The sequence below is a fragment of the Empidonax traillii genome, unplaced genomic scaffold, assembly GCF_003031625.1.
Source record: "Empidonax traillii isolate 1590-97213 ecotype Southwest subspecies unplaced genomic scaffold, ASM303162v1 scaffold324:size701061, whole genome shotgun sequence".
Classification (NCBI taxonomy): Eukaryota; Metazoa; Chordata; class Aves; order Passeriformes; family Tyrannidae; genus Empidonax; species Empidonax traillii.
Genome location: NW_020955517.1, coordinates 667,212 through 679,959, shown reverse-complemented (window position 1 = coordinate 679,959; position 12,748 = coordinate 667,212). Strand labels below are relative to the sequence as shown.

At 43.0% G+C, this 12,748-nt stretch overlaps 1 protein-coding gene across 1 annotated transcript in view; it reads right to left on the bottom strand.

The window, feature by feature from the left end:
• ADTRP (androgen dependent TFPI regulating protein) overlaps positions 1–10,920 on the bottom strand; it is a 29,033-nt gene extending 18,113 nt beyond the window's left edge. The window contains exons 1-3 of the mRNA XM_027891659.1: positions 10,639–10,920; positions 3,381–3,515; positions 1,862–1,963 (exon numbers count right to left, since the gene is read on the bottom strand). Of these exons, the coding sequence (XP_027747460.1) occupies positions 1,862–1,963; positions 3,381–3,515; positions 10,639–10,791 (390 nt within the window). The 5' untranslated portion in view covers positions 10,792–10,920. The remainder of the gene's footprint in view (positions 1–1,861; positions 1,964–3,380; positions 3,516–10,638) is intronic.
• Positions 10,921–12,748: the final 1,828 nt, after the last annotated feature.

Sequence of the window (12,748 nt, the reverse complement as noted above, 5' to 3'; positions counted from 1 at the left end):
GAAAAGTGTCGGCTTGGCAATCAGAACTTGGAGATTGTCCCTTAAAGTGTTGGTATCTCCCTGCAGCTCCCTACTGTTTCCAGTGATAGTGTTGCAAGAAAGAAATGCCTCAGCTAAGCCTGAAGGCACCTGTTGGAAGGTGTGCCAAAACACGAGGATTGTCACTAACAGGGATCAGTCTTATGCTGGTGGCAGATGTTTTACACTTGATATTGAATGGAAGGAAAATTTCCCGCCCAGGAACTGTCAAGTACAAGATGTCTGCAGTGTATTAAGAGCTTTAGAAATAAAATACTAGGTTGTGATAGAGGTTCGCTTTATGTGAAGTTTCTCTCTCGTCAAAATAATTTTCAGGAAGAATTGTTTTTGCTTTTTTATCACCTGTTTTTGACATTTTTGATAAGGAAAAGCTTTTTGTTGTTGTCAGAATGACTCTGTTATGAAATGTAGGTGTAGGTAGGGTAAGACAGAAGTTATAACTAATATGTTTGAGCGATTCCTGCAAAGAGTTCTTGCACATGAAATAAAAATGTGTGCCCTAGTGCCTCTCAACCTTCTCATGTCATAAACAAATGTGGAAATGGAAAGGGCAAATTCTCAGCTGTGTGCTGGGATTAAAACAAGCAGCAAAGCCTATATCCTCTCAGCTCCACTATGTACCCTCCCCTTCCCCAGCACCTTCACCACTGTGAAGATTTTAAACCTGTTGCCCATACTGCATTCTGGCCCTGAAACCAGAATGATGCTGAGGACAGGAAGAATCTTACATTTTTGTGGATGACGGTTTTAGAGAGAGAGGTGCCCTTTTGCACCCTTTCACAGAGGTTTGGACAGCCACAAAAAGGCCCCAGTTGAAATGACTTGGTGGACAGAGAGCCAGTGATGAGGTTAAAAGTGGATGATGGCTGTGGTTTATCACTCGGGTATCAGCAATGCGGACATGCCTATGTATGTTTGGATTCCAGTCACACATTTCTGAATATGCCTGTCTAAATCAAGTGGCTGCTCAAACCTCCAGCAACTGTCCCCAGCCAGACACCCCAAAACCTCCCACATTTACCTCCAACACTCATCAGGAACTTCTGCAGTGGGTTGCAGAGCGCTATTCTTAAGAAATTAAGTCTGGAGAGAAATGAGTCTTCTATGTGATTATTTCATACTTTTTGGCTCCTCTGATTCAGCCTAGCACTGAACCTCTCCCTTCTCTCCCCCTTCCCATTAGCCCCATGAGGCCTCCCTGACCTCGCAATCCACCCACAGTTTCTATGTTACTGTCAGCCTCCTTACACTTGACTGATGAGAAATATGTGATTATTCAACACATCATAAAAACGGCCAGAGCAAATGAAGGAGAAATCTGGAAAGTATTTACAGAAAATCTGTAAACAATCATTGCAATCCAGCTATTCAAAGCTGTGCACACAATAGCTTATTAGCTATAGACCTGTCAGATTTTCTTTGGTTATTTCCCCTTCTTTAAAAAATTAAGAGGTGCTTTGTTATACTCCCAGTCATTTTGTATCTTAGAGACTTCTGTTAGCAGAGACAATTTCTTCCTTGAGCTACAATAAGTGAGACTTTTTTTTTCCTTATGACTACACATCCTTTCATTGACTTCAGAGGTTTGACAAGCACCAATTCACTGACGTTCCTTGTGTGATAAAAGGCTTCACGAGGCAGCTTCAAGCACATGCATCTGCTTGCTGCGTACAGCTCAACATCAGATTCAGACAAGCAGGAAGGAGGAGGTGAGAAAGAAGAAGCTGTGAAACTCTTCTGGAAAGTGACACAGTGCAATGGTGGGACACACGTTGCAAAGTCTCCCTCCTCCCTGCAAGAGGCCGAAGTGTTTCTTACTCACCATAGCGTGGTTTAACCAGAACGGGATCACTCTATCAAGGCTTTTGGGGTAAACCAGCTCTCGATTGTAGGAATACAGTGTCCAAAAGGATATACACACAAACTGGAACCAGAACGCAAAATAAAAGAAATTTTAAAAAGACAAACATAATTAGGATAGGATTTGGTTAGTGCTTTCATTTCTGAGAAGGCAAAACATTTTCTACATGAAAAATGATGACACTGCCAGATAAACTCATGTTATCTCGCATTTACTCTGAGATGCTGTGTTCTGTGTTGATACTGGGAGAAAAAAACTCCTTTATAAAGTGCCAACACTGACATTTTCTGTGGAATCCAAGATTAGCTGCTGCTTTTTTTTTTTTTCCTTTCCCTTTCCCTTTGCAGATGGGATCTTTTGATGGTCTAGAAGTTCTCCTCAAGGGACTGTCTGTCAAACTTGTATTTTGCTCAGTAACAAAGTAAAATCAGATCTTAGTAAGACAGTTCACATAGTCTTACCCTTATCTTCACAAGCCTAATTCAGAAACTGCAGGTAAAAGCTGTACTTTGGCCCCCCTTTTATTTCCCAACAGAGCAGGATTTACAGTGGGAGAACTTAACTGGAGGAAATGATCCCTGGTATCAGTTACTGATACCTGGAAGCTGATTTGCATTTTGTTTGGCCTGGCTTTGTATTTGAGCACACTTAGTGCTTAGGGTTGGAAATCAGGGGTGTGAGATGCTGGAAGAAGGAGATCGATCCTCTCTCTGGCTGGCACAGTGGGGATGCCTGGGGGGATATGACAGCAGCATTGTGAATACTGCTGTGCAGGGAAGATAAATTATCCAGTCTCTCTGACTCCATCCCTGTCAGGACTTTTTTACTGAACCAGCTAGCTGAGCTGCTTGTAGACCATGTTTAAGCAGTGCTTCTCAGCCCTTAGAGATTCAGAGGTGGCTGCAGGCATCACTCTCACAGAGTGCACCTACGTGTATAAATAACTCATCAGTTCCTGTCCAACCCACGGAGTTTTGATAAACAGCATTGTCTATGAGGGAGTAGGTGATGCATGGTGAATCTGACATAGGCTGTGACTATTTTTCCATGAATCTGTTTCTCTCCAGTGCTTATTTAAAGGCACACTGGCTTTAGAGAAGGAGATGTGAGGTTTTGCTGCGTCTTATGTACCCCCTCATGTCCTCCTGACCTGTCTTGCCCTTTAGAGAAAAGCCTAAGTTAATAAATCCACAGCTATTTGAACCATGAGATTAACAGAGGTTACACCTCATTCACCCTTTGGGGTCAACCTGTGTCCACTCAAGGACAACAACCCTAAGGTTTGTGCAAGAGGCTTTGCTTTCAACCATGACAGGCTCAGTATTGTTTCTTCTCCTATATGGTCCAAATACATTGCAAATTCAAGGTTAAAAGAGAGCTCTTAGTTCTTATCTCTTTTATACACATGCATGTGATGCTATATACCCTTAATCATTTATGCAAAATGTTATTTTCATGTACAGAGACAAAGGTTACTTACTGTGGACAACGGGAAAGCCAGGACACTGAAAAGAAGGTCTCTGCTGGAAATTATGCACTTAGCACATCGCAGTTTCTTAATTAGTCTCAACGCATCGGCCAGGAAGGACACCCCATAGAAGACAGCCTGCAAAATCTAAGGTAATTACACCTAATGAGGGAAACTCATCCAGCTTTCATTAGCATGTTCCTCAATGAAATCTGTTCTTGCTCTTCGGGGAGCTGTTTTGTTCATGAGCTGCTAGCCTGCGTGAGGGAAATAGCTGTTGGCTAAATCTTTTTTACTAGCTGAAACTGATTAAATAAAGTTGTTCAGGAGATAACTTTAATAGTATCTCAGTTAATAGACTAAACAGAGATGTGTGATGTGATTCAGATGGGTGAAGTGGAAGGACATGTTGAAAGCCAGCTCCCTCACACCTCCTATGTTAATTGTTGATGTTGGACGTATCTGAGCAGAAGAGAACAAAATACAGCAGGAAATGTTTCCTGTAAAGCAATTGCTAGGTAGATTTTCCCACCATTTAGCCAACACACGTTCTTTCCAGGGACTCACAGTGCAGTTGATAACAGTGCTCAGTAGTTCAAAACGCTCTAAGGTGAGAATTAGGTGCAGAAGTTATCCAAAACAGAACCTCTTTTGCTGAACTCCAAGGCATTCAATAAAGAATTTCAAGTGCTTAGAAGCAGAGATCCAGACTACTGAAGTTTTAGTTAAGTTTACATAGAACTATTTATAACTAATGAATTTTAGGGTTGAGAGGTTGTGTTTCGGGTTGAGTGGGGTTTTTTATTTCTTTCTTTACATCATTTACAAGCAATGAGGGTGGGATTGTTTGGGGAGGGTGCTAGGAGGATTTGGTAAAGAATTAGGCAAGCGCACACAAAACAAAATTCCGCAAATTATGTGTGAAATTGTCAGAACATTGTATTTTAAGCCAATATTGCTTTCCTGATTGCTTCATTTTCTCTCCTAACACTACACAGCAGATCAAGATGAATCCAATTTGCCAGATGCACAAAGGCAGAGCCTTGCAGAAAAATACTTCTCCCACTGCCTTGCATTCCCCACCGAGTCAGTTCAGTTTGGTTAACACACAAGGTGGCCCCTTCTTTTTAAGGCTGGGTTCTCCCAGAATGATGCAATATGGGAAATGCAGATTACTGCAAACACTAGACCAGCTAGTGATACTTAAATGGAAAGAGGGTTACAGCTTTCAGGATGAGATCTCTTTTGCCATGATCTCTACTGTGAATCAGATATTTATTTAAAGCAAAGTGTCTGAAGTTGTGGCTGGTTACTTCATCAGTTTCTGAAGAAGCTGAGAAGGGTGGTGCTTGGGAGGGGAAAGGATTAGTGCAATGCTTTTCCATCAGAAAGTCCTTTTTTATCGAAGTATCTGAGGGGAGGAGGGGACTATGATTTCACCATGGATGTTGTCAAACAAGTACTTCTGCAAGCTTTAGTCTGGAGAGGCTGAGTCTTCCTGGGCAGCTAAAAAACCATAGTTTACAGTTATCTACAGCCATCCTCATCTATTTTGTGTCTTCTCAGCACAGGGTAAGATACATTCTTCCTTCCCTATCCTTTCACAGTCCAGAGAGTCACCACGGTCCCTGTGCAGATCCGCAGCAATGGAGGTGGAGAGGTGCTGACACAGGCTGGGTAACTGGCCCAGGGTCACAGAGGACAATGTGTCAGTGGCCACGCATCACCCGGTTCAGCTGCAAAGCCCATGCTCCCCATCAAGGCATTGTGGAACATGGTTGAACAGATACAATTTTATATAAAAAAAACCCCAAGCACATTCATCAGAACCCACGTATGCTTCTGTTCAATTCTGAGGCACCCAAAACGCTCTTTTGAATGTGTTTTTTTCTCCCCCCATTATTACCATTAGCCCCTGTAGCTGCAGGCACTATCTCAGTCAGTAGCCATTCAGCCCTCCAAGTCGTGGGCCTGGTTCAGAAAAGTCTGTGCTGGGATGCAGTGCACTCAGACATAAACTCATGTTCAAGGCCCAGTCCTTTGCCTCACCAGGGCACCAACACCAAGTCCTTGGAGAGCTAAGAAAAGCCTGGTAATAAACAGAAGCTCTTGTAATGCCCTGTAGAGTCAGCAGTAACTTTCTGTAAAAAGCATGAAAAATTAACATGAGGGTGGTGACAGTCTGGTGACACATGGTGACTAATTGCCAATAAAGCAATTAGGGAGAGGCCTGGTTCCCAGAGGATGAGGCTATTAGTATCTTGTTCATGGTCAGCCTTACATTAATCATGGGACAGGGATAGGCTGCATCTTTCCCCACTTCAGAATTAACTAAAACAAACATTTCTGAAAAGAAACAGTCCCATAACAGCCATGTTCTCAGCCTGGTAAATATTTTTTCATATGCAGGGGAGGACAGTGTTATCTTCTGTATGGAAAATGCTTATCTGAATGTGTAACTTGACCCATTTCCCTGGCTGAACATGGAGAAGAACAACTCCAGAAGAAGTTTAAACTCAGTCTCAGAAGCTTGGATTTGTGCTGCTGCAGCTCTGCCCTTGTTCATCACCGTAGTTTCAAAGGGGTTTCAGTTCAATGATCACCCTGCATTTCCAGGAGCAGTAGAAGATTATACAAGTAATTTTCAAGCCAGAAAACTGAACTTAACTAGAATCATCCCTAGTAATGCTCAGTCTGGCATTGTGCACCCCCAGTAGATTCGAGTCAGAGCTCCAAACCCACACGGGTTATTCCTGTAAGAAAGGTGCGTCCAAATATTGCAGGTCTCCGCTAGAGGGAAAATGTTGACTTTAAAAAAAAAAAAAAAAAAAAGGCATGAAAACATCAAATTATTCCAGATGTCCTGTGAATTTCTCAAGCAGCAGTACTGGCGCTCACAAATCCACTTCAGTCGCTCATGGAATATAAAATTTGCTGGCTGTAAATAGAGAGGATTCCCTAAAGTATTCCCACACGAACAGAAGGAAGACTGGAAGCATTCAGAAAGCTAATGATTAACCCAAAGAGGAGAATATGGATATGATTATCCCTGCTGGAGAGAGGCTGCTTTGCCCTCTATACCCTGCAGAGTTCCATTGTGCTAGGTGCTCTAGAAACATTTAGTTTGGCCAGATCAATTTTCCAAACTGAGACTCATCGAGACAAAGACAAACCTCAATTTTTATCTGCTGCAGTGATCAAAAGGGTGTTTCTGTTTAACTAACCTGACATGATTTACTTTTGTGTATAAGATCTTGCCATATGTGTATATTGAAATCTTCAACTAATACAAATAAATCGGGCTCCAAGCTCTGCTCTTAAGGGAGGGATAAATCCAATATTCTGAGCAAGTTATTAGAGTTAACAGTCAACATTTAGTGTAGACGCACATCCATTCACGGGATAGTGTCCTGGAAAATATCTATGCCAAATATTGGGCCTATTTTGAAATAAATACAAAACAGCTTTCAGGAGAATTGAAAAGTATTTCCATTATGAAAGACAAAAGCATAAGGAATAAACTGGGGCAGGAATGCAATTAATAGTTTTTAAAGGTGCAGTGTGCTCATTACGCAGTGATTTACTAATAGATTTACAGCAGCGAGCAGATTTTTATGAGCTTGGATATTTCAGGCAATGAATGATTCAGCTTGTACTGTTTTGTGTCACAGACAAATGAATACACAACTGTTTTTATCTGTCATTTCTGCTTGTTCAATAAGCAGTCAATGAACTCCTTTGATACAAAACTCACTTATCTTTCCTCCCCCCATCCCCTACAAAAACATTTCCTTTCTGAGTCTTGATTGCTATGATCATTAAGAAGATGAATCTCAAATAATGTCAGAGCTGTAGCTCTCTTGGGAAAGCCACATGACTAGCAAGGAATTGAATGAGGTGCTAGAAGAGGGTCATATTTTCCAGCGTCCCTCCAGCAGAGCTAGGAGACAAGTGGCATTTCCGTCCCCAGAAAATGTCACTTTTCCCAGTGTTTCCATGAGCTGTCCACAGCAGCTTTGCACAGAAGGGAATTTTTAAATGCAGTTCCAAAGAGATTAGAGAAACTTTGGAGGGAAAATTTGCGAGTAATTCAGACAGCCAGTGCCAGAAGCCAGGCAATCACAGTCTGGCAGGACACAGGCAGAAGAGCTGGACAAAGGCTCTGTGTGCCGGGCTCTGGGGAAGCCTCCAAGGCACCACCCAGCCCTGTCCAGCACAGCAGATCCACTGAACCAGAACAGCCCAATTGTGAAGCTTTCGCTTGCTCTTCTTCTCCATGACTATGCCTCCCAACATTCCAAGGTGTTTCCTGGGACTGCTTCCCAACTGGCAGAAATTTAATGCATTGAATGTGAGCCTGATGGATGTGTGTGGTTGATAGCCACCTCTTGTTCTTTGATGTCCCCCAGCAGCAAGAGGGAGAGGTTTAATGCCAACCCTTTTATGTCCTGCAGAGCCCCACAGAGAGCACCACAGCATTCTGGGATATATTATTTTCTCGTCCTCTTTCTGTCTTATACAGCAGCTCAAGAATCTTTTGCCACATTTTTGCCACCATTTACCAATAAATGCTATCCAGTTCAATGGGAGAAGGCGGGCTGAGGGCATTTCTTTCACCAGTGCTCTTCCCTTTTTTTTGGCAATCCTTTCTTGAAAAAAACCCCCACATCTCTGTAGAAGAAGGATTACCAGCCATGAAGGAGTAATTTTGCACACCTTGTCCCACTGCCACATTTTCTGCATGACAGCTAGGAAACATCTTCAGCCCAAACCATCTCTCAGTTGGTTGACAGCTCCATTTTAGCATTGGGATTATATCAACGAATGGTTAAAAGATGTGAGACAAAAGACTGGGGAACTGGAGCAAGGGCCGTCACTCACGGAGATTTAATAAGACCTAAGCTGTTTGGCAGATCTGGAAATGAGCTGGCAAAGGGAGCAAATACTGAGGGGGCAAACCTTTGTGAATTTTTTTTTTTCTGTCAAAATGAAGCCTGGCTGTAAAATTGCCAAAGAATCTCAGGATACTGAGTGCCTGAGAGATCAAATACTAGGCAAAAATCAGTGTTGGTGAATGCAAAGTAATGCTTTTCAGAAAGGAAAAGCAGCTACAGTTACATATTTTTCAACTGTGGGTTCTAAATTAGCTATCACCATTCAGGAAAGAAATGTTGGACTCACTATGGATAGCTGTCTGAGCTTGCTGTCTTCTTGCCTACCAGTGATCAAAAAAGACAAATGGAGATTTAAGAACTGTCAAGAACAGATAAACAACAAACAAGGAAAACCTTTAGCCATTGTATAAATCCATCTCATAACTCAATGACAGCAGCCTGCCCTAGTTACCCCCTCCTGAAACTAGAAAAACTGCTGCAAAAGGCGACAAGGATGCTTTATGAAAAAAGTAACCCTTTGTGAATAGAGATGAAAAAGCCTCGGACTTTCAGTTTACAGAAAAGAGTAACGAGAGGAAAAGCTGGTAGAGGTCTCTAATGAGTGGCAAAGAAAATGTGAACAGGGATGGATGATTAAATTACAACATGGAAGCAATGAGGCATCCACTTCAGTTGTCAGGAAGCACCAACAAAATGAACTGCTCTTTCACACAAGGCACACATGCCTCATGGCACACAGGTACGTTTTTCCTTTAGATGGATGAAGGGAAGGTTTTGAATGTGTATTAGCTACCTTGGCCTGGGTTTATTTTCTATCTGGGCTAGTCAGTATGCTAGTGGGATGATAGAGCCATGGAAAGTTCATTTTATGCATATACATGCTCATGTCCTGTGTAGCCTTTCCCTGATCATCCACTGCCAGTCATTAAAGGAAGGTGGATGACAATTTCAGTGACTATTTCTGCATCCCAAAATGCTGGGAGATGGGTTACTTGTTTTGTCCTCTTGATCTCATGCTTCAGAGCTGTGCCATATACTGGATGGTAGATCTCATTGTATAATGGTGCCAGAGGGTGGGAGAGGAGATGCTGTTTTGCCTGAAAGTATGCCTAATACTTTAGCGGGGCCAGCTATCCCCAACAAATAGATATCCTGATTCCAGACAACACACCAATTAACAATACAAATGCCACCCTGATCGCAGTGATAAATGTGTCCTCATCCTTTCACAGCCAGCTTGGCCACTGAGAAGAGCGCTGGGGTTCTCAGAACCCCAGGTTGTTGCTCACATGCCGTTCACCACCTCTTTCATTGAAAATGTTTCACAGAGTCACAGAATGGTTGACTCCATTTCCCACCCACCCCCTAGGGTCTCCAAAAGCCCCTCTTAAAGCTGGGGACCCTTCAGGCTTCCGCTGAACTCCACCATGAGGTGTTACATTCTGAAGAGTAAAAGTAGAGACAAACATATCCTGGACCAGACCCCCTACTGATGTTTAACTCTGACAATCATGCAGAATGGATGAAAGGCTACAGAGGTCCCTGCAGTTATCCTTAAAATTAGCAAGTGTCCCTGAAGTGTTTCCTTTATAGGAAAGCTCTCCACAAGCCTGGTCTTTCCACTGCAGCACTGTTTGGACTGATGATGAACCCTTTGGGCTCTGAACCAGCCTTCTCCCCTGGCATCTCTCACATGCTTTCACTTTGATTTCTATCCCATGAAATGTCAGCATATTAGGGGAACCAGAACACATCACAGTCTATGTTTTTCTGTGTAATTTTAGGAAATGTACCAACCAGTTGATAGCACTGCTAAAACTCATGTAATAATGTCACAAGCACCTCTCTCCGGGAGATGGAATTTCTTTCCCTGATATTCTCAACTGATTGCCAAACTAAGCATGTACTCTGAATGACTAAATTTGCACTGTGCTCTCTTTTTGTTTTACTTTTTCAGTAATTTACAGGACATAAAAGTCTACTAAAAATTTGAAATAAAACTCCAAGCAGTATTTTAATGCACTGAATTAAAGGTTAGAGAACAGGCACCAAACTTGTATGTGTACTGGCTGGACATATCCCTACTTTTCTGTCCCTCTCCTCAGTGACAGCTTGTCTCTTTTACAAGGAGGCAGTTAGCTTCAAAATACCTTCTGAGAGCCAAGCAGCTCACCAGCCAATATTCTTTCTGCAGGAAACCTGTGAATACATTTCACAGCACAAGCACAGATCCCTCCTTGGTTTCCTTTGGGGTATAAACTGTTAAAGGAAGCAGTTTAACAGCAGCAAATATACCAGCTGCATGTGTCTTGAGGCGCAGATGGCAGACAAACAAATAGACATATTGGTATCACTGTACAACACGATTTGCTTACCAGATTGAGGACTGTCAAATATTTCCACTGCCCACCGTAAAGGAACACTTCAGATGGCCGCTCTTCTGTTTTGATGTATATGATGGAATAGGCTACAAAGAAATACCAGACGAAAGCAAGGCAATGGTATGTGGCGAGAGTAGAGATTTCCATGCTTTAGCTAAGATAATGCTTTAACTGATAATTGGTCCGAAGGTAGCTTTTTTCTCTAGTTCCTCAGTTGCTGTGCATGGGATATGGCAGGGCAGGAGGTTTTACTTCAGAGCAGACTTGGGACACGATGCCACTGTGCTCTTGTCAAAAGGAAAAATCATAAGGCCGTGAACTTTGCTTCTGTTTGATTCCCTTTTCACTGTACAGATAGGCTGCGAGGGGGGGCAGGGGGTGAGAAGAATAGGCTTATTCCCCGGATTTAAATGCCTTGCTCAAGATTAACAAAGATTAGTTACAGAGTTACGTAAGTTTGGGGTTAGTTTATTTTTTTCCAAAAGTGGGGGGAGTTCTGCTACTGATTTTGTGTAACGGGCTGTCATATGCTGGGTAGCAAGTGAAAACAAGTGGCGTTTTCACTCGTAGCTGTGGTGCAGCCATGACTTCAGCTCGGCTTGGGAAGCCTCTGTGACTGCTTTTTCCCTGTGCCAAATGAAGAAGTGGGAAACATAACGGTCCGTGAAAGAAAAACCTAGCTGATCTGTTGATAGGCTATGGAGGTGGCAAAGAAGCTGATATGATTCCTAGGCAAAGGTCCTTGGGGTTGAAAACCACTGTGCATGTTAACATTTTGTTGTGGGAAAAGGCTCTGCCACCTTTAGACCCCTCCCCACTGCTGGGATTCATCACAGCCGTGCATGGCAGACTGGACAAACCCAGAGCTGCTTTGAAGCTTTGACAGGGATGGAGGCACAGGGCAAAGGCCTTGGATGAAAAACACGAAATGCTGAGCAGCGTGTCTTACCCCCTGCTTCTTTACTTGCTGCCCTCAGACATCCCCTCTTCCCTGGCACAACATTATGTCATCATTGGGGCTGGACTGAAGAAGAGAGGAACCGACACACAACGACCCTAAAATGAAACAAACAAAAAAAATCCCATGGAAATGCTCGTTTTTCACACACCTCCTACCTCACTAAGCAGCCCTAATTAGCACTGGAAAACACACCCAGCATTTCCTGGAGTTCCCGTAATTGCTATGCTATCAGCAGTAATTGCCACCTGAGTGTTTCATGGGGGCCTTGACCACCAGCCCACAGCTGGACCTTCCCTATGCAGGATGGGAAGATGAGATGCTCTTCCCACCCCTGCAGAGGTTGCCCCAAGGGGAGGGGCTGGGCTTCACCCAAGCATAAAAGGTTCTCTTTTTTTTTTCTCTTTTAACTGGCTTCCGAGGCAGCGTTGAGCAATCTGCTGTGTTTTGGTTTGCTTTGCTTTTTCTCTGTTTTGTTTTGGTTTTTTTCCCCTCATACTGGATATAATGCTCCACATGGGATAATTTCCTATGAACTCACACTGCAATGTGCATGAATGTTGGGAAACAGACCTCGCACTAAGACACTTCAATATTCTCCTATGTTTCATTGACTTTTCCCCTAATTCAGATTGCCTGCATCCAGATTCCTCAGGCATTCTGGCCATCCAAATCCCAATGAAATATTGCTGCCTCACTTAGGAAAAATAAAGATGTAGAGCCTTTTCTGGTTATTTGAGACTAGGGGAAAAAAACCCTTGCCAGGAAAAAAAAAAAAAAAAAAAAAGGAAAAAATGGAGTTTTGTTTTTCATACTTGGACAGTGTCACCACTCTTTTCATAGAATCCTAGAATGGTTTGGGCTGGACGGGACCTTACAGATCATCTGGTTCCAACCCTGCTGGCATGGGCAGGAATACCTTCCACTAGATCAAGCTGCTCAAAGCCCCATCCAACCTGGCCTTGAACACTTCCAGGGATGGGTCACCCTCAGCTTCTCTGGGCAACCTCTTTCAGCACCTCATCACTCTCACAGTGAAGAATTTCTTCCTAATATCTAATCTAAACCCATTCTCTGTCAGTTTAAAGCCATTACCCCCTATCCTATCACTATATGCCTTTGTAAAAAGTCCCTCTCCAGCTTTCT